The 22,884-nt window shown below is 39.7% G+C and overlaps 1 protein-coding gene across 5 annotated transcripts; it reads right to left on the bottom strand.

Annotated features, from left to right (window-relative positions):
• Positions 1–831: 831 nt before the first annotated feature.
• Kcna3 (potassium voltage-gated channel subfamily A member 3) lies at positions 832–15,124 on the bottom strand. 5 transcript variants are annotated; one of them, XM_027921997.2, is made up of 4 exons: positions 11,735–15,124; positions 11,001–11,140; positions 8,468–8,585; positions 832–1,430 (listed from the first exon to the last, which is right to left on the bottom strand). In XM_027921997.2, the coding sequence occupies exon 1, from the start codon at positions 15,064–15,066 to the stop codon at positions 13,333–13,335; it is 1,734 nt and encodes a 577-aa protein (XP_027777798.1). In that variant the 5' UTR covers positions 15,067–15,124; the 3' UTR covers positions 832–1,430; positions 8,468–8,585; positions 11,001–11,140; positions 11,735–13,332. The 5 variants fall into 5 exon arrangements, with proteins under 5 accessions (XP_027777798.1, XP_027777797.1, XP_027777796.1 ...); XM_027921996.2 differs by having other exon boundaries at positions 8,468–8,588; XM_027921995.2 differs by lacking the exon at positions 11,001–11,140 and having other exon boundaries at positions 8,468–8,588.
• Between the last annotated feature and the right edge of the window lie 7,760 nt (positions 15,125–22,884).

Below are 22,884 nucleotides of genomic sequence, written 5' to 3' on the forward strand. Positions count from 1 at the left end.
AATGATTCTTATATATTAATGAAATTCACCACCTGCATTTCCTTCTATAGGGCACCAAAAAGTTTTTAAAATATTGGCTTTGTCACTGAAATAATTTTATGGAAATTAAAATTCCATAAGTGTTCTTATCATAATTTAGCATTGTTATGTATTTAAGTAACAGGAGAGTGGTTATTTATGTGCTTATTCAGATGCATTTTGAAAATAAAATATGGAAATGAAAAAAGTCTTCCATATACTAGATTCTATATACTAAATGTTCACAGTTTGACTTTCCATAAGGCTTATCAAATAATATACAAATAGCTACCATTCTGCTGAAATGTCACAGTAAATACATTGATAATGGCACAGAAGTGAAATGTCCCCAAATAGGAAACGATCTTCATGACCTCCTAAATCTCTTTTCCAACTAAAATCTTGTTTTTTTTTTTCCTTTTAGTTGAAAAAGAGCTCCATTTCTAAAAGAATATAAAAATAGAAATGAGTCAAGGAATCTTTTCCACTTATAATTTTGAAGGAAAAGCTATAAACATCAGATGAAATATATAAGTATATATATATGTATATATATGTATAGCTTTTTGGAATGTGCTTTGTCTCACTACATCAAACATCCCATGAAAATAAAATTGAATTAATACATTATATATGAACGGTTTAAAAGTATTAATTAAATGTTAAAATTTTAGTTAATATATGACAAACATATAGTAAGTACTAATATATTTCCATGATGTTAAGATCAACTAAAACCTACCCATATGACTAATTTTTAAATCTATAATTTTGAATTAAAAAATAAAAGAATGTTTAATTGAGCAAGGCACATTTCTTTTGGGCAAGTCTGTCTTTAATATTACTTATCTGGGCACAGTGTAGACTTCACTTATTACATGTAAATGGGCTGCTCTATGTATGGGAGCCTTTGGTACAAAGCACATCTTCGCAAAATCAAACTTCACATGACTCAGAACACAGAACACAACACATGTATCTCATGATTAAATACAGTCCGGTAATTAATTAAAAACAAAATAAAACAGTAATAGTTAGCTTGTTAGAACCAAACATTTAGATTTTCTTCATCTGTAACACTGATTATAGTTTTCAGATGATTAGCTTTCATCAAAATGTCAAAAGGTTGAAATGGTACCTTATTTAACATTCTTCTTTGTATCTTGACCAGTATCTTTTATACTGCACATAATATGAAGAGAATCCTCCAGCTCTGAGCCATTTTCTTCATGTAAAGCATATGTTAGACACATATTATTTAATGTCAACTGAAATGAAAATATGTGCTGGCAGACAGATCACCACCCTCAGTGGTTTAACTGCCACTGCATTCTTGATCCAGGCAATTCAAAACTGAGTATTCCACTGGTTAGTGCTGCTGTACAGTTCTTTATGTGGGGCTCTTCAGGAATCTGTTGAATAAACAAAAACAAATAACCCAATCAATAAATGGGCTAAGGACCTGAACAGACACTTCTCAGAAGATGATATACAATCAATCAACAAATATATGAAAAAATGTTCATCATCGATAGCAATTAGAGAAATGCAAATCAAAACCACAATAAAATTTAATCTCACTCCAGTCAGAATGGCAGCTATTATGACAAACAACAATAAGTGTTGGCGAGGATGTGGGGGAAAAGGTACACTCATACACTGCTGGTGGGACTGCAAATTGGTGCAGCCAATATGGAAAGCAGTTTGGAGATTTCTTGGAAAATTGGGAATGGAACCACCTTTTGACGGAGCTATCCCTCTCCTCTTTCTATACCCAAAGGACTTAAAAATAGCATACTATAGGGACACAGCCACATCAACGTTTATGGCAGCACAATTCACAATAGCTAAACTGTGGAACCAACACAGATGCCCGTCAATAGATGAATGGTTAAAAAAATGTGGCATATATACACAATGGAATATTACTCAGCAATAAAAGAGAATAAAATCATGGCACTTGCAGGTAAATGGATGGAGTTAGAGAAGATAATGCTAAGTGAAGTTAGCCAATCCCAAAAAAACAAATGCAGAATGTTTTCTCTGATATACGGAGGCTGATTCATAGTGAGGTAGGGAGGGGGAGTGTGGGAGGAATAGAGGAACTCTAGATAGGGCAGAGAGGTGGGAGGAGAAGAGAGGGGCATGGGACTAGAAATGATGGTGGAATGTGATGTAGATTATTGTCCAAAGTACACGTATGAAGACATGAATTGGTGTGAATGTACTTTGTATACAACCAGAGATATGAAAAATTGTGCTCTATGTGTGTAATAAGAATTGTAATACATTCTGCTGTCATATGTAAATAAAAAATTAATAAAAAAGAAAAGTTCAATCAATTTAATTTCCTAAAGGTATTAACCACATGTCAAATACTTTTAAGTTAGAAAAAATTTCAAATTATCTGAAATTATACATTCTTTTTCATTAATAATGATGCCCAAATTTGATCCAGCCTTGTATGATAACTGGCTTTCTGAACATGAAAATTTATCCTCCTTCTTAGAACCATCTGAGAGGTTCTGAGTGTCCACTGATTTTTATAAAAATACATGTATTAATCTTCTAAATGTATTTCTGAGGGTATGCTTCTTTTCTGATCATCCTACTATGGTTACCTAAGATGAGAACTCTTCTAAATGGATAGAAAAAAGAGGCAGAGAGAGGGAGAGAGGGAGTGAGGGAGACAGACAGCCAGTCTCAGAATGAGTCCTGTACTGATGAGAGCCATGTTCTAGAGCCACAGGATGCTAGCCTATAGTTAGTTTCTTTTTATTACAAATAATTTTCAAATCTACTGATACTTTAAAATATGACCTCTGCACAGGTATGGGCCACTTTAAAGAATCATGAACTAGAACAACATCAGGTCTGTGGAGAACTAAAAAATAAGGGTGACAGGTTTGGTGCTCCTCCCACAAACTAAAAAAAAATTTATAGACAGTAATTTAAAAAAATATCAGAACATGACAGTGTTGTTTACTGCTATATCTAGAATCCAGAGTAGTCTTTGGCACACAATACATGCTTTAGATATAAAATGGATGAATACATCCTTACCACTTTTCAGCACCTAATACACAAGAAGTCCTCAGTGAATATACGTTGAATGAATAGAGGATACATTAAAATCATACTTATACACTCGAGAAACTTACCAGTTATATAATATAAAGGATACTTACAAAGACAAAAATAGAATGCTAAATCCAGGCTTCAATATGTGAATATTATCTACTGTAGTAGACAGAGAAGACCGTTTCCCATGTATACTCCTGGTTTTAGCAGATGTCTCCCAACCACATACCCAAAGATGATGATCTGTAATGTGAGTGTGCTTCTAATGGAAATTAAATACTACACACCTACTGTGTGCTGGGCAATCACCTACTAAAGCTTTCCTCATACGTCTGGATTCACTATGAGAGTTTGAAAATTACAATGGCGTAATAGTTATTAAAGACTACTAACAAGAAAATAAAAGTACTATGAATGATCTGGCATTGATGTTACTGCCTGGTCTTTGCTCACTACTGCAATGGTTCTGGTAAGTTACACTTGACCTGCTGGTGTTCCATCCCTTTTATATAAGGGATTGGGCCTTTCTTTTCTAGCCTTCTGTGTTAATACCTGCCTCTCAATGATCTTGATATTATTAAATAAGTTTGGTATATTATGGCATTCTAATAGATTATAGGTGTGGAGGGAGTTGTACTTCATCAGAAACCAAAAATATAAGTAATATCTGAATACTAATCATGATGTTTATCCTAGTGGCTAAGAAGTGGGTTGAAAGGAAAATAATGAACATCTGAGTACATTATCAAAATCAAGGGCAGGGGATATAGCTCAGTTGGTAGAGTGCTTGCCTTGAATGTGCAAGGCTCTGGGTTCAATCTTCAGTGCCACCAAAAAAAAAATCACTCCATTAAAAAAAATGAGAGAAAAGAGAGATAGTAGAAAATGATGATCTATAATCAAATATATTTGATCAAATGAATGTTTTAGCATATAAAGCAAGAAAAGAGGATAAGAACAAATTTCAATAATTATCAGTTGTGAAGAAGTTAATTAATTCTCCACCAAGACCTAAATAAAAGAGACTCAGCTTCATTAACTATTGGCCTCACTAATTTGTATTTTATGAGGAAATTGTTGAAGTCAGTTTGAAACATGTAGATTTATGGGAACTTTGTTTTCATGTGTCTATACTGCAACAAATATTAAATTTCTTAGAATTAGCAGCACACCAATAAGTTCTACAAATTCTACTAACTAAACAGTGAGTAAACACAAAGACTAGTAAGATTTCTTGGTCATTGCATACAATTTTCTGATTGGGGTCTAGGAAATTATGTACTTTGGCGGGCAAAATAGATTTAAACTCACTTAGTCATTAAAGTTAGTAATATGCTAAGATGTGAACTTTGTCAAAAGCTGGGAAGTCATGTGTTATGCTTAGATATGAGGTGTCCCCCTCATTGTGTGTGAAACAATGAGAGAAAGTTAAGAGGTGAATGAAAGAAAGTTAAGAGATGAATGAAAGAAAGTTAAGAGGTGAATGAAAGAAACTTAAGAGATGAATGACTGGGTTATGAGAACCTTAACCCAATCAGTGAAATAATCCTGCTGGGAATTAACTGGATGGTAACTATAGCCAGGTAAGGTGTGGCTATAGCAAGTGGGTCACTGAGGGTGTGCCTCTGGGGCACACATTTTGTAGTGGAGAATCTCTCTGTTTCCTAATTCCCATTTCCCAAATGGCTTTCCTCAGCTGTGCACTTTCTGTCATGATATTCTGCCTCACCTTGGGTCCAGAGATATGGAGGTGGCCATCTGTGGACTGAGACCTCTGAAACTATGAGCCCCCAGATAAACTTTCCCTCCTCTAATTGTTCTTGTCAGGCCTTTTGGTCATGTCAGGGGAAAAACTAACTACAACACCATGGGAAAATGAGCTTTAAAATATAATCAATACTACTTTGAGCAATAATTAGGTTTAGTAATAGGTGTCATTCACAGTTACATGGTAAAATAAATTTCTCTTTTGAAATCAGTTAAATGTTTGCAGGCAAAAGGTCCACAGAACATAAACATAAAGCAAAACAGTTCTTACTTGGAGAAATTACCTCTATGAATCTTGCCTGTCCAGTAATTTTTTTTCCCTCTGGAAATCTTATTTAGCATGCTTTTCATCATGATTTTTTATAGAGATTGTGTACTAGTGAATATCTGATTTTTATTGTTTGGGAGTCTTACATGAAATAACTAAAAATGCAATGACACTTGAGGTTGTCTCTTTACTATCCAGTGAAGTCCATGTTGAATTAAATAATAAAAATAAATAATGTCACAAATCCCTCATCCAAAACCAGAAAAAAATAAGAAATTAAAGCACTAATTTTAATTCTCTATTTTGTGTCATAAAAAAGCCCTAATCATTTATCCTCAGAATTCCTATGTGGGCTTAACTGATGAACTGATAAAAAGAGAAAAAAAAATCCTAACTGCTAATGGACTACATATAAACTCAAGCATATCAATTTCCAATCTGTTGACACATTTGGTAAGGAAACCGTGCTACTTGGATGTGCAGAGGCAATAGCCAGGTCATTCTTTGGTCTGTTTTGCCTAAGAAATCCAGTAAAGCAGAAATTCAGAAGGGGTGTGGAGAAACTTGCTCTTTACTCATATTAGGAGAATCCTCCTTTCATGCCACAGAGGAAAGTACATCTGTCACAATATTACCTAAGATCATGGTGCTATCTGCAGTACTCAAACCAATGCTTTAGTTTCCATCATTCTATATTATACATTTCACTTTTCCAGAGCTTCCAGGAATCCCCCAACACCAACATATACAACTAGGTTGCTGAAGCAGTCTAAGTTTTGCCATTATTGAAGTCACTCTAACAATCTGCACTTATTTTTCATGGGTGAAATGTCCCTCGTCTCCTTTCATGTAAAACACAACTGACTTTTATGGTTTAGATATGAGGTGTCCCCCCCAAAGCTCACGTTTTAGACAATGCAAAAAGTTTAGAGGAGAAATGATGGGGTTAAGAGAGCCTCCACCCAAACAGTGCCTTAATCCACTGACATGGATTAACTGAGTGGTAACAGAAGGTAGGTAGGATATGGCTGGAGGAGATAGGTCACGGGTATATAGCTTTAGGGTGTATATTTTGTCCCTGGTCAGTGGAGCTCTTTCTACTTCCTGACTGCCATGTCTGTCCTAAGCTGCCTTCTTCTGTCACGCACTTCTGCCATGCTGTTCTTCCTCACCTCGGGCAATGGAGTCAGCCTTCTAGGGACTGACACCTCTGAAACTGAGAAAATGAACTTTCCTCCTCTGATTGTTCTTGTCAGGTCTTTTGGTCACAGCAACAAGAATGCTGACTAAAACACCTATCATATTACTTGATAACTGCATTTAAAAGTATTTAGTATAAGTGATTTTATCTGGTGAGGCCACATCAGTGATAGAGTTTTGTAACATGATTCACTGGTGAATCTCTAATGCCTAATTCAATCATCTTTCATAGTAATGAAGACCTCATGGATTTTTAGGACTCATCATTAACTGAATTCAAATGTGAACATACAGGCAAGTTTCTTTGAATGTCTATTAGATAGACAAGTCTCTTGGACACATTATTTGTTCTGATGCTGCTGTGTAATGTACCATTTATAAAAAGCACTCCATTAGCTATTGTGAAGCAGCCTAACTTTCAGGTACCCTTGCCGATGTCTAATGTTTAAGTTACATGAAGGAATTTTATTCCTATAACTGGGTAGTACTGAAGTATGTTTTACCGAATGGAAGCTTCCACAGTCACCTGAACATAAGGAATTTTATCCACAGCACCTTGTGAGGAATATAAGCCACACAGTAATGAAAATGAAGCACAACACAAAAATTTCAGACGACAAAAACAATTCCAATTGGGACAACCAGATTCTTTCTTTCATAGATCACTCCAATAAATATTGGTTGAATCCCGACTGTATTCCAGGTGCATTTCCAAGTCTTAGGGAATATAGCACAAAGAACACACAAAACTTCATGTCTTCGTGGAAGGAAAGGGGAAAAAATGACCATAAAACAAGTAAATGAAATATCTAATATATCAGAGGAAAAATTAAGCATAAAAAGGATACAGGGAATATTATGGAATTGTGATTTTAAACACAGTGGCCAGGGAAAGCTTCAATGAGAAGGTCACACACCTGAAGGTGATGTCATAAGGTATCAGATTTGATTTCAGAACATTCTAGGCCTTGGAACAGCAAGTATAAAGATTCCAGGGTGGAGCCTGCCTGCTGTGAGGGAACCAGAGTAAGGAGGCCAGTGTGGGTGCAGCACAGGATTACACAGGACAGTGGCAACCAAGGCCCAAAGAGTAAGAGAAGCTGAGTTAGGTGGGGTCCTGCAAGCCATTATACCGCCTTCGGTTTGTACTCTGTGTGGGTGATGATACAAAGAAGTAACATGACCTGACAAATGTTTTAAAAGGATCACTCAGGATGCCACAGGAAGAAGAGTCAAGCAGAGGAAAGGATGGAAACTGCGGGTGTAAGGTGTAAGGCTACAGAAACATCAGTGGGGATTTCAACAGATTCCCAAGAGACTTTGTGCTCCGACAAGGGGCGTGGGCTTAGAAGTTCACTGGAGGAGAAAAAGCTTCCCCTCCTCACCACCACAAGGGGTATGACCCTTGTGTCTACAGAATCCTGCATGAACAGACTTATTCACAACATTCTTCACCTAGGATAAAATATCATTTTTAACCATCTAATTGCTATATTATTTATTAATGATTAGAACCTCAGTTTTTTTTTTTTTCTTTTCAGGACAGAGTTCCTATTCTGCACTATTTAGGTTACAACATAAATAACATGGTTCCCAAGAAAATGATGGAGCCTCTTTTCTAGGTCTCTCCTTTAAGGCATTTGATAAGAGATGGTACAAATTTGAAATCTAAGGAGGAAAAGTGAGAAAAAACCATGAAAACATTTCTTTGTAAAATGTATATTTCTTTACAATTTGGAAAATTAGTTCACGGCATCATTAAAAACCAAGGCATCCAGCTATCAACCTTCGAAAACTAGTCTGAATCATTTAGTTATATTTACAAGCTGAATATGAGTATATAAAGAATACTGATATCATTTTTTTTGCTATACAGCAATGGCCATTCTCTGGCAGGAAGTTGAGAGCTGAGTCACAACAGTGAGGTTGGGCTCTCTGTTACTTCTCCTTCCTTCTTCTTCCTGCCTCCTCTGATTTACCATTTTTTTCAAAGGTTGCCAACCACTCCCTGAAGATGTTTAAAAAACAAGTGATTTCATATATATATTTGCCACAACCAATTACAAAATAGAAAAAAAAATCCTAAAATGTGATCCCTAAATATCCTCTCTTCCCCGTTCTCATGCTCCTCACCTCTAACTCACAGTTTTCCGTAAGTCTTCAGACTGGGGGATACGTGTGCTTCTCTGCATTTCTTAGTGGGAGGGGTTATCACTTCTATTCACAGCTGAGAGGTGGGAAGAGCTTGGAACTGCTGCAGAGAATGTTGAAATTTTAAATGTATAGAAGTCAATAAATTAATAGTTATGGTTCTCACAGGAGTAAACTATTGGTATACACTCTATATGTTGTATTTAATCTACTATCAGCAAAGTAATCACTTGAGTAGGTTGTAAAGAAGCAAATAGCAAGTTTTATGTAATAACAAGTTTTACGTAAACAAACCATAACTTCAAATTTCTTCAGACTGTGCATTTAAAATTTCAATTCTGAAATTCTGTTTAGAAGTTTAGAAATAACTGATAGAACATTTTCTCATCTGTGTAGGTGTCTATGGTTAATGTCACCATAGTTGGTGGATATGTGAGTTTGGTATAACTTTAGTTCAGAACATAAAAAATAAAATAAAATCATAACAAGTGTTAGCTTCCATGTTTCTTTCTGGATTCACCAGCTGCAGGACACATACACCCCCACCAGGTGCTGATGGATGTGCCTGGATCCAGTCATACCCCTTACCAGAATCTCTTACTATACACTGACATATGTTTACTTTTTCAACCCCCAAAACACACAACTGAGCTCACCAGTGAAGCCTGTAGTTCGGCAAAGCTAACTGGCATTGGCAAATGTGACTCATTAGCATTTTTCTCTAAGCCCAAATCATGATCTACTTTTATTTCATAAATGACTTCGGACTTTAGTGAGGAGGCTACAGCTAGTACATGTGGCAAAATTATATCCTAATGGTTTTTAGCACACAGATTCTCTTAAGGATCCAGGGGGTGGTTTTGTAAAGCAATAATGTCACACATTTCAAGGAACTGGCAATCTCCTTTAGCTTTCAACCCTCCTGTTCTGAGCAATTTCTCCCTTCATAAAGGGAGAGTCAACATGTTTACACAGCTCTCTGGCGTGTTTCTCTGGTCTTCAGTAACTTAAGCAAAATGTAAGGAGATGGAAAAACAATAAGTTGCATAAGACTATCTTCGATTGTTGATTAAAACACATGAAAACAGGAAGTTTATCTCAAATCTGATAAATATCCATAGTCTTAGTAGGTGTCACTAGTAGACTGATTATGCTTTCTAAGATTAAATCCAGATAAACAAATCATAAGAAAAGAATCTTTTACTACTAGAAAAGTCCATATTTTTATTCAATTTAAATAATATATTTGATCCTTCTGGATAAAAAATCTGATTATTAAGAAAGGGTTAATTTTCATTTACTGAATGAATAGGTTTCTGAAGTATTTTCTTTATATAAATTCATTCATTAGTAACATGGGCTGAAGTCAAACCTAAAAGCATAAGGGGCTTATTGCTATTTTATATTTAAATCACTTAATATAAGTCATGGGTTTTGGAGCCAGAATGACCTGACTTTAAATTGTCATTGGATCTCTTGGAGTCTTAGGGAAATCATTTAACTTCAGCCATCTATTTCTCATCCTCCTAAAATGAAGTTAATGGCACTTACCTTGCAGAATTGACAACTGTCCAGGGCTTGGTTGACCCTTAACAAATGGTAATTATTACTGTTATTTACAAAGGAAACTGGAAGCCATTGATTATTTGTGTATTTCATATTCACAAAGCTTTGCATTAATCACACAATGCTTGTGAGTAATGATCACAAAATATAATCTTAGCAAAATCTCTGATGCATTCCAAGCAATTATTTTTTTAAGTGCTCTGTGTTAACATGTAATATTCACAAAAACATATAAAGTGCTACTTACAATCCTCATTTTACAAATAAGGAAACTGAGGAACAGAGAGGTTATGTAATTTGCTCAAGGTCATACAGCAGAGTCAGGATTCAAACCCTGGCAATATGACTGCACAGCTTATGCTTTTTAATCACTTCATTCAAAGCCCAGGCATAGAATTAATGTAAAATAACAGGCATTCACTCAACAAACATACCAGGTGCTACATTCTGTGCCAGGTACTACTATCCAAAAATCAAAACACAAACCTATAACCTTTAAGGAGCATCCAATATGGCGACTAGCAGCAATATACACCCTCAAAGTTATGACCCAAAACCTGTGCTATTTCTCTGGATAGAAAAAAAAGTTCCCTTTTTAATTACTGTCACACAAAAAATTATGGCATAGCTATAATTTCTTTATGGAATGAATTGAGGTTTCTATATTCTTTGCATAAACAGGAATAAAATTGTCACTGCACTTTGCTCATCTTTATGTTAAGATCTTTTAGGAACAGATAAAAATTATTTTTATATGATTGCTATATTATATCCAACATTATTATCAAAATGGGTCAAAAAAAAGAATATATGGTCATTACTATTCATTCATTAAAGTACATCAACATTAAAAGTAACTCAAACAAGAAACAAAGGAAACTAGATACATGAGTCCTCTTTAGATACACCTAGATAAGAACAAACAACAACCCCGTGACAGGGTACATACAGATTTCTTGCCTCTATTTTGTTTGTTGGTGCGGGGGGAGCTGGTCTTTTCTTTCTTCTTCCCCCTCTTATGATAGTCTCAATCATTATTCCCCATTGTCTCCAATGCACAAGTAATAAGGGAGGTGGGCTTCTGACAACCTGAAAATATTTTATGAGCTTTAAGATAGGTCTACTCTCATTTACTCTGAAAGGACAGAATAGTAATGTGTTATCAAAACCAAAAGGCAATTGTGCATAATGTATATTTGTGTGTGTGTGTATACATACATATACATAATACATATGCAAAATGATTACGTTTAAGTAAAACATTACTTTTTTCAATTTTAACCATTTGTTTCAAAGAACTGCACTACTGAATACTAATAAATAATTTATGTAAATGAAAACCGAACCAGTAATCTAACAACTGAAGATTCTGCCTTTTTTTCTTTTTAAAGGAGAAACAGGTTGTTCAGAAGCCAAGTGAGTAGGTAAAAATAATGGAATAATTTTCAGTTCAGTTTGGGTGAAAGTTATTGTGAAGAGAATTGATTTTTTTTCATTCTTTTGCAATAAACAATGAAACCAAATGATAATGGCAATATGAAAAAATGTCAGTTGCTGTAAATGACCTTTTAAGAGCCAGTTGGCAGATAATTGATATGAAATTATTGGTTTTGGAAGTCTCATTAATATACATATGAATGACATTTCCCTTGATCCCTGTACAAAGGACCACCCAGTGCTCACCTGATTCTGTTTGTCTGCAGGCAACCCTTAGCATATGGCCGACACTTGCAGGTGTTCCCTCAAGGTCTGGTTTCTTCCCAATCCTTCTTTTCGTTGATTGCCTGTAATTCCCTCAGTTAAAAATGTGCATCCTTTACATATTTGAAGTTTATTTAGCTTTTCAAGTGCTGTGATGGTGACAGGTTGTAGGACCTGTCTTTGTAATTTTTTTTTTTAAGTGAGGAAATCTGAAGGTCCCTTGTAGTAGTTTCAGGAACATGGAATCTCTCATTTGCTTATGTACAGAACACTTTTACATTTGCTTTTAAATTCCATTTGTTGGCTTGTCACTTCGTGGGGAAAGAAAACTGTAGAGAAGCATCTTTTAAAATTATTACCTAACACCTGGCATTTAATTCAGATCATGTCTTATTGTGGTTTACATGTAACATTCCAAAGATGATATTTTCCTTCTTTCAGTCATTATGGAATAACATCAATGATTTTCATAGCAAAAAAAAAATGCATTTCCTGGTTCTTTTCACCGCCTTTGATTCTCAGACCTAACTTTATTTGTGCGGTTTATTCAAATAGTGGTTTTCCTTATGAAATCACGTTAAGTAGGAACCATCTGGAAAGGTTACTGTGGAAACGGAAGGGGCTGGGGGTGGGGCTAGAGAGCAAAAGATGCCATGACAACCTTTTTCGGGTTTCCCAGGAAACATGGGTTGCTATGGGAACTGCATCAGTCAGGTCCGAATTAGTAACTTCTGCTGGAAGGGGTGTCTGCCACTTTAATCTTCTTGCGATACTGAAGAAGCTTATCTCTCACATGCATTAGGAAATTTTTTTGTTTCTCACCAGCGCTGAAAACATCTGTTTTTAGACTTTGATAGATGTTGGCTGGGACATATGCATAAATTTCACCAGAATCTGTCAGTCCAAAGACTTTCAAAATGCATTGCAAGCCCCAAAGAGTTAAGGTAATTAGATCAGGACGTTTTTGGGTATTTCCTTTTGTTCAAAGTTGTAGAGACCTTTAAGATTCTGGGAGGAGAGGATTCATCTAGAAACTCCAGTCAAACACCAAACTTATGGTGGGTTTACAGTCATAGTTCCAGTTAAGACTTCTCATTCACATACCCAGCCGGTAGAAATTGAACTAAATATTTAATAAATAACGTGAAGGGTCCACCAAACTAAAGCATCATTGAAGTTATTTGTCTTCTTTACTTAGTAAAGAAACAACTACTTTTAAATTTTGAGGTTAAACAGTTACTCCAACTGTTCTTTAGTTTCATTTCCTCCCAGGATGTACTTTTTTTTTTTTTTTAAATAGGGCATGTAACTCGAAAACAAGTTTAATGTAAGATTGTTGATCACAAAAATCAAGAGAGAGGGGGAGGGGCAAAAGGAGAGCTGAGAGAATGCAGCCCACCTGCAACACAGGCACCTGTTTCAGTATGAAGCAGTAGGGAGGGGGAGAATGAAGTGTGCTTTCCACTACTTCAGGTCCTTTCCTTGATGAATGGTCTGGAAATGTACAAAACAAGGGCATCACAGACCAAGGGGGCACGTTCCACACAATACGTAGCACAGTATGTCACTCGTATCTTATATTAAACATCGGTGAATATCTTTTTGATGTTCACACAGGAGTTGGGATTATTGTTCGTGGTGCAGGTGGCAGTGGAATTGCCCGTTTTGAAAGGGGTCTGGGGAAAAGCACTGTGGTTCATATCCCCCTCTTCGATCACCATATACTCCGACTTACTTAGAGTCGAGTTGCTCCGTGCTTTTCGGAGCTCCTCAGCTGAAGAGGAGAGGTGCTGGCAACTTCCCACGTGCATGTATTGGGCTTGCTCTTCCCCTTCTGTCTCCCGGTGGTAGAAGTAATTGAAGTTGGAAACAATAACAGGAACTGGCAATGCAATGGTCAAGACACCAGCGATGGCACAAAGAGACCCCACGATCTTGCCCCCTATGGTCACTGGGTGCATATCTCCATACCCGACTGTTGTCATGGTTACCACGGCCCACCAGAAGGCATCCGGGATACTACTAAAACCTGAAGTGGGGTCGTCTGCCTCGGCAAAGTAGACCGCACTGGAGAAAAGGATGACCCCAATAAAGAGGAAGAAGATGAGCAGCCCCAACTCCCTCATGGAAGCCTTCAGTGTCTGCCCCAGAATCTGCAGCCCCTTGGAGTGGCGGGAGAGTTTGAAGATGCGGAAGACCCTCACCAGGCGAATGACCCTGAGGATAGCCAGGGACATGGCCTGCTGTCCGTTGCCCTGTCGCTCAGCCAGCTCGGTGCCCAGGGTGATAAAATATGGGATGATGGCCACAATGTCTATCAGGTTCATGATGTTTCTTGAGAACGTGGCCTTGCTGGGGCAAGCGAAGAATCGCACCAGCAGCTCAAAGGAGAACCAGATGATGCACAGGGTCTCCACCACGAAGAAGGGATCCGAGAAGCTGGAGGCTCCCGCGGGAGCCCCCGACGTGCTGTTGCTGGCCGCCTCAAGTACCTCCTGCGACGGCGAGGCCGGGTAATCCTTCTCATCGCGGAACTCGGGCAGCGTCTCCAGGCAGAAGATGACAATGGAGATGAGGATGACGAGCACGGACACGATGGCAATGCCCCGGGCCGGCCCCGAGCTCTCGGGGTACTCGAAGAGCAGCCACACCTGGCGCTGGAAGTCGCGGCGGGGCAGGGGCCGCTCCTCCTCCCGCAGGAAACCCTCGTCCTCGCGGAACTTCTCCATGGCCTCCTCTCCCAGCTGGTAGAAGCGGATCTCCTCGGAGAAGATGTCGATGGGCACGTTGACCGGGCGGCGGATGCGGCCCCCGGATTGATAGTAGTAGAGGATGGCGTCGAAGCTGGGCCGGTTGCGGTCGAAAAAGTACTCATTGCGGAGCGGGTCGAAGTACCTCATGCGCCGCTTGGGGTCGCCCAGCAGCGTCTCTGGGAACTGGCAGAGGGTCTTCAGCTGCGTCTCGAAGCGCAGCCCCGAGATGTTGATGACCACGCGCTCCCCGCAGCAGTCCTGCTCACCCGCAGCCGGCAGCGCGGGCGGGAGCGGCTCATAGCGGTCACAACCGCCTCCGCCGCCGCCACAGCCGCCCTGAGGCTGGCCTCCGCCGCCGTCGGCCGTCTCCGGCTCCTGCAGGTGGTCCCCGGGCACCACGGTCATGTCGGGCGGCAGCTCGGGGCCTGCGGCGAGCTCGGCGTAGCCGGGGTTCACCAGAGTCTGGGCGCCGCCGCCGCTCGCAGGGTCCTGGGGAGGGTGGGTGCGGTGGTGGGCGAAGGGCTGCGGCGGCGAGTGCAGAAGGCTGATGTGCTCGTCCATGCAGTGGGGAAGAGGCGGCGGTGGCGGGGCCCAGTCGCTCCTCCTCGCGCTCCCCGCCCTTTCGCCGCCTCCGCCCCCTCCGTCCCCGAGCCCAGCCCGCCGCCTGTTGCTGCCGCCGCGGCGAGGCTCCGTCTGGGTCTGGCGCTGTGCGCCCGGCAGCTCAGCAGAGACGCCTCCTCACCCCTCCTCCGCCCCCTCCCGCGGGGCGCGCGCCCGCCCATCCGCGTCCCCCAGGACTCCCGCCCACCGCGCGGGCGCGCGCCCCGCTTTCTTGGGGAGCCGCGGGCCTGTCCTTCTCGGCCGCCCTCATCGCAGCTCTGAGTCACCGAAGCACCCTCATTTTGCACCTTGAGGTCCCCCGCAACCCCTACCCGGCCAAACTGACCCTCGGGGAATTCAGCCGCAGACCTTGACCCTGGACTCAGCATCCCCACCCCCCCTCCCGCGCGGTTCGCGTGGCGGTGTCCCAATCCCCAGGCTTCTGCAACTGCGGCAGGGACCACACCTCCGCCTGAAAGCGTAGGCCTCTTGGTCCCCTACTCTCCACCTAGGTCTGCCCGCCTGGGGGAAGCAGGTACCTCGGAGCCGAAGTAGCCGAAGCTGGGGGCTGGGGGAGAAGGGAGACCAAGAAGTGACCCCTTGCCATGGCCTGAGCATTAAGGAGGGAGGGAGTGCAGGCCAGGTGAGCTCCCTGGGCAGGAGGCAAGTCTAGTGCCAGCATCTTGAGCTCACTTGAGGATAGAGGACCGACCGCCCAGACCTGAGGTGGGTGTTCTAAATAATTTAACTTCTGTTTGGATGTGAAGCCAAACGAAGTAATAGGTGCTGATGGGTTTCTCCCCTGGAGTCAGAAAGAAGTGGGTCATGAAAGGCATTTGGGGATTTGCTCCTGTAGTGAATAGTTAACGCGGGACAGACTCATGACCAAATTACTGGTTTGGGATTAGCAGGGGCAGTGGACTTTAGAGTACTTGAGAATTTCTTGTAGATGGGAAAATAAAAGGAAAAATAGAAAAGGAAATTCACTACATCTAATTTGTGTGGTTAAAAATCCCCACTCTGTGACTTAAGCCTGTCCTGGGAAGGACAGGAGCAGGACCTATGCCTAGACTCTACTTATTAATGTGCTACCACTGTCTTATGGTAGGGAATCTGCCTTGGTCTAGTGGGTCAAGAGGGTGAACATTCATTTTGCAAATTGTGTCACTGTTGCTGGATTTGGGGCCAGAGATAACTTACATTTATCCATTTGGAACTTAAACTACTTTTCTCCAAATTATTGTGGTCACTTAGAGCACAATTTCTTTCTCCAGAAATTTTATCGACCCCAGTGTACGTCAATCCTAGTCTTACAAAAGTCTTTCGTCCTGTTGTGTCATTCAAATCATTTACAAAAGAGGAACTGTTGTCTAGAGAACTCATCCATCCAAAGTGAGCTGAAAATTCGATTTGAAGTAAGAGTGATTCATGGTCATGCCTTCCCACCACTGCTCTCAACGGCCAGGCTTTCTAGGGTAAAGAGTAGGTAGGTCTTACCCAATTTCAGTTCCTAGCAACTGTGAGAATGCCTTGGAAATAGTAGGAACTTGGCATATGTTTGTTGAGTTAAATTCTCCACCAAATGATTCTTTGCATTTCTTTCTGCTCAAGGAGGCAACATTCCTTTTTGTGTTTAGGACCCTACTGAGAATTCTGGGATAAAGAATAAAGGGAAGCATCTCACGCTACAATACCTTAATCAGTTATTCCAGAGTTTCCACCTTTGGCTCTTCTGAGCACAAACAAGCACCCATGCTCTTTACTATGCCTAAGCAGTAACATATGTTGTGAAATGGTGAATCTGGACAACTGTGTAAAATACTCTCACGCAAATCTCAGAACAATGCTTTATGTGACAGTCACTTCATTATTTTACATATATTTTTTGAGCTGGCAGTTGGGATAGCAGTATAATCAATCATTCATATATTTAAATCTAAGAATGAGCCAGACTACTTGCTACAAGGATAGCTCACAGAAAGGCAAAGACCCTATTTTTAAAGACCAAATGTTTCATGCACTTCTGTGTCTGATTTGGAAAGTGATTTATTCTTCCTTTCGCAGGAATTAGTACTGAAATTAATATTAATCAATGGCAAGAAGACCAGAGCAGAGGATGGTCCTGTGATGGATGGTCACAAGCTGTGACCTGCTGCGAAGTATCTCTCCTTTAGAAATGAATATTTCCATTCCTTTCATGTATTTGCCTTGTCTGAAAGACTCTGCTTATGAGCTTCTTAGGATGGCTCTTTAGATTTGAGGCCCAGAGAAGTTTTTGCAATCTGTTCAGCTCACATAGCTTGATAGTGGCAGAACTGGGTCTAAAGTATTGGATCATTTCCAAATCCAGCATTTGCTTTACTGTATCACACTGTGAAACTCTTAGGTTGATCACTTAGTAAATACTAGATGTCTAACAGCAGCCTATTTGCTTCTGATTGCCAACTAGTTCATTTCAATTCAAATTTATTTTAACTGAAAACCACTGCCTTCTGACGGCTACTCTGTTGTCTATAGGAAATGAGTTGGTGGGTGCATTCCAGCCCTGTTGGACAGCAGAACCCATCACAACAAATCAGTGTCAAAAATGGCATTTCAAAAGGAACACATACTATTTATTTAGTACCTCCAACAGAGTAGCTCAAAGTGATTTGAAAATGTCTCATTAATCCTCATGACACCCCTGTGGGATAATAATAATATTATTATAATGTTTAAGGGCAGAATTGTGGCAAAGCAAACAGCTTCTCTGAGCATGTGCAGGATTGTCTCATATTTCAGTTGTTGATATTACAGACTAAGTAAAGCCATCAGGTTTGCAGTCAGCCAGGGTAAATGTTGGTGTTTGGCCTTTCTATATTACTCCAGGCATATCTGGGGCTTCTTACTGACCACAACAGAACTAGTTCCCCAGTTGCCAGATGGTAAACAACATCTGGGATTAGTCCAAAAGTGATTGAGAGTGAGACAAGGCAGACCTAGAGATCCTAATCCACAATTATAGAAAAACGAATGGAGAAAGAGTACTCACTATGCCCCAGGTTCTGTGCACTATGAACTTTTAAGTATAGACCTTGCTCTCAATAGAGTTTCACAGAGTTGAGAAGATAGGATATAAATCTGTGAAAAATTTTACAATGCTCTTATAGTACAGAAATGTCATAAAACATCCCGCTACCATTCTGTTTATTCTAGATAAACTGGCTGCCTTGCTGTTTCTCAGTCATACCAAGCTAGTTCCTGTTTCAGTGCCTTCACATTTGCTTTTCCCTCTGCTTGAAACACTCTTCCTCCAGATTTCACATGGCTCTCTCCAGCATGTTAGCTCTTCAAAATATCACTTCATTAATGATGCCTTCCCTGACCATGACCACCTGATTGCAGATAGTACTCCTTCCTTCTCCTCTCCCCTAGGTCTCTTACCTCTTTATTTGTCCTCATTTAGTTACTTGAAATTATTTTTTTATGTTTATTTTGTTCCTTGCTTATTGACTGTCTCATACACTAAAATATAAACTTCCCAATGGCGGAGTTTTGAATTTTCATATCTGTATCCTGCAACTCTAGAACAGTGGCGTGGCACATAGTGAATGCTTAATATTATGTTGAATAGGGAAAGAAAAAGCACAGGGCAAATATATAAGGTGTGTTAAGGTACAGCGGATGATCTAGTCTTGCTGATGGAGAGGAGTTCATTTGGAAAGGTATTGGTCCAGTTCTGGTTGTATTTCGTGGAGCTAGCTGAATGGTGCAGCTATGTAAGCATTGCTTATTACTTCTGAAAGTACAACATTCTTCCATTTTTTTTCTCTACTTTCTCTTCTCCCCACTATCCCAAATGAGTCTATCCTGCACTCCAGAATTGTATTTTAAACTTCTCACTTAATTTCTTAATTTTAAACTTCTCACTTAATTTTAAGTATCTGCAGATACTTAAAAATATTTATAGCATTTAACTCATTATCTTTCTCACCAACTTGCTTCTCTTCCTGCTTTTCTTATTTTATGCTAGAATATGAGTCATCCCCACATCCTTCCTCTGCCCCTATGTCCAGTTGGTCACTGAATGCTTTTCATTCCCCCCTCCATGTCCCTATCAGTTCTGTCTTTACTCACTGCCATTGCCCCAATTCAGGCTGCCATAGTAGTTTCATAACAGACTGCCTGCTTTCAACCTCTTTCATGTGTCTCAACCTACAGGATGTAGCTGAGTTATTTTTGTGTATCTTAGACTTGATCACATTGTTCTCCAGGACTGCCATCATGGCCACATCTGGCCCCGACCTGCCACCATTTGCCGGGCTGGACAGGTCATCCACGTATATGCAGCCAGGCCTTTCCTCAAGGTTACTGCTTATGCTCTGGTTTGCTGGGTATTCCCACCTTTGTCCCACTGGTAAATTCAGTCTATACATCCCAGCTTAGAGGTCATTTCTTTTGAGAGCTCTACCCTCTCTGTCAGCCATGATTATCACTTCAAAGAAAATTCAATAAAGCTGATTATACATGAATTCAGTGATATTCTTTCTCACCAGAGTTCTTATGGCAGTTTGTTCATAGTTCCGTTAAAGGGCTTTGGTGCACTATATTTAGGTCTTCCTATGAATATATGAACTCCATAATACTAATAGCTGACATATTGGCATTGAATGTGCTGTGCCAAGCTGGGCACTGTGCTAAGCACGTTATATGTAGTAGACTCCAACAGCCCCACAGGGCACATTATGTCACTACTCTACCATATCACAGGTACAGAAACTTAAGTGCAGAGCGGTTAAGTCACTTGTGCCTAATCACACAGCGAGGAAACAAACACGGAGGAGTCCACATCCTTAAGCCATGCTCCAGGCCACCTCTGGGAGGATTAAATACCTTGTCGTGTTTGTCTCTCTATTTCCAGTCTCCAATATTGTACTGATCTAGGAGAAATGCTTTTCAAGTAGTATGACAGAAGAAAAATGATTTTTATGAAGCATGAATATTTATTCAGTAAAAAACTGATCGTCCATGATGGAGTTTTTCCTGTTCCACAATAAAAAGGCTATAAATGGACCTTCCTGAACTTGTACTATTTTTTTAATAGATGCTAGATACAGAGAGATAGTTATTCCAGAAGTAGATGCAGATCCAGGTCCTGACTGCATCCCTCAGGATGACCTGGCAATTTGTGTTCTCACACTGCAGAAGGATTTTCAGAAAAATATTTCTGTTCATGGAAGACCAATTTTCTATTAGCAAGTGTGTCAACCCAAGAGTTAAAAGGACTGTGTTAGACCAAGCATTTAAATAAGCCTGATGCCTTCCTCCTGAGTCTCTGTGTATGAGAGAGAGAACATTCAGGCATTGAAACACCTGCATGGCCTTTTCTGGTTCTGGCTAATTTATTGAAAGAGCAGGCATAGTCACACGTCTAATCAGAGATGAGATGTGCAATTAATGATGCACTAAGCTGTTAAGGCTCCTGGTATGTACCAATTATTTGTTTGCAGATAGGAATCTTCTCAACATTTGTAGAAGCAATTGAATGGTTTTAGAGCACTAGCAAATATATTCACTTTCTTTTGGCAAGATGTACATTACAAATATTTTCATCATGGTTTTGCTGCAAGTGGATTTGACCAAGAATGTTTTAAAATATCTAGAAAATTTATGTAATTTGTTTCCTGATGTGTCTTCTGTGAAGTGATGTGTTATAAAGCTATAGATGACCTACAGTTTAACTCTTTAATTCAAGAACTAAAAGGAATCATTTTAGTTATAAGTCTCAGTTGACATTAATGTGAATTCTTGAACATAAATTGACAAATTGTGAAGCTTTTGTAAACACTAACAGGAACCTATTGGAGCATTATAAAGTCAAGGGCAAATTTTGATAGAGACATTTTGTATTGCCATTCTGGTGAAAACCAAAACTCATTTTATTAATCTATATACATACTGCAATTGTTATTACTCCATCATTAGGTTTTTTCAATTATGTTGAAGCAATTTAAAAAAACGTGTCCGTAGAATAGTATTACAATTTTACTGAGTTTGCATTTACAACAGTAACAATGTTAATGACAGTGCATAAAAGGTCCATAATGATCCAATTAATACTAAGTATTATGACAAAAGAATATGAAAGGAATTCTTTGGGGACTTCATTATACCTGAGATTCAGTGCAATTGATACATTACTTGGCTACAAAATGGGTACAAATAAAATTAAACCATGTTGTGATATATTACTTCCTTCCTGACTCAGATGCAACTGCGCAAGCATTGAGTCTTTTATGGGTTCAGGACGTCTCTGACCTAGAGCCAATTTTAAACAAACTTGTTGAAATATATTAGAAAACCTAGTTCTTATCCTCCGGCCTGGTGGGGGGGTCTAGAATCTGTGTGCCTGAGGGAAGGAAGCTCCATTGCCTATAAAGCTTCGGTCTAATTCTGAATGCTTGCTGTATTTTGCATGCCAACAAGACCAATCCTTACCTTAGTTTGCTACTATTTTCTCCAGTTTCTGCATTTGGACTAAAGCCCTGTCTTGAAATTCCAATGTCTTATTTGAGATTACATTCCTTTTTAATCCTTAGTAGCCTCCCTAGATGATGGAGTCTGTATTTACGCCAAATGGGCCTCTTGGAGCCTCACAATTTCCACCATCCACCTGTCCACCAGTAGAGCCATTTCCATGGTCATCCCCATGGCCCTCTATCCTCCAATGACTTGAAACTCTTGGGCAATGAGGTTTTCCCACTTTGCACCCAAATTTCATTCTTCCCCCTAGAACTTCATGATTTGAGAAGTTTCCTACCTTACTTGGAACCCGTCTGAAAGCTGAATTTATGTTCTTAACATCAAATCTCACCATTGTCAGCTTCCCTCCCTATGCCTTCTATCCTACTGAAGCCTTAGAAAAATCCAGGATTGAGTTATAGAGGTTGGCATGCATAACTAGAAATACTCAACCAATTTTAACTGAGGTTCATTGTTTGTAGAGTGTTTTAAATGAACAATATAATGAACCATTTATCAGTTGTATAAATGGCCTTATTTGCCATTCCTGTCATATTCCCTTTGAATGTAAGAATCCACCTGTGGAATGCCAGCCTCAACATCATGGGAACAGATTTTCTGCCAAATGTTCCTATGTTGAAGATTAGCTTTCAAGAAAAGCCTACTGTTTGGACATATTTATCCATTATGCTGCAACGAGCTAATGTTAAGATGTGCTGTAGTGTGGCAGAAAGGCTTCTAGCTTTGGATTCAGACTATGTGGAGTTAAAGTGACCTGGAGAAATCCATTCTCATCTGTCTTTATCTCAATTTCTCACTTGTAAAACGAAAATATGTAAGCCATGTGCCATGAGGGTTATGATATTTTATATATATATATATATATATATATATGAAAGCACTCACTTAGTCACCTTGCATGTGGTAGGTGCTCAATAACTGAGTGCTCACACATACTCTCTGCACAACATAAATACATAATGAGAAGGTGAGATGCATTAGAACTTTCATACTTTTGACCGCCAAAGGTTGGATGTCAGGCAATCCTCCCCCTCTTTTTTTTTTGGTACTGGGGATGGAACACAGGGGCCTTTTGCCACTGAGCTACATCCCAGTTCTTTTGTTGTTGTTGTTGTTTGTTTTCTTTCTTTTTTTAAGGCGCAGTCTTGTTAAGTTGCTGAGGGCATGTTTCAGTCAGTTTTTTCACTGCTGTGACCAAAATCTCTGATAAGAGCAATTACAGAAGGACAAGTTTACTCGGGGGCTCATGGTTTCAGA

Source organism: Marmota flaviventris, chromosome 10 (genome assembly GCF_047511675.1).
Source record: "Marmota flaviventris isolate mMarFla1 chromosome 10, mMarFla1.hap1, whole genome shotgun sequence".
NCBI classification, from domain to species: Eukaryota; Metazoa; Chordata; class Mammalia; order Rodentia; family Sciuridae; genus Marmota; species Marmota flaviventris.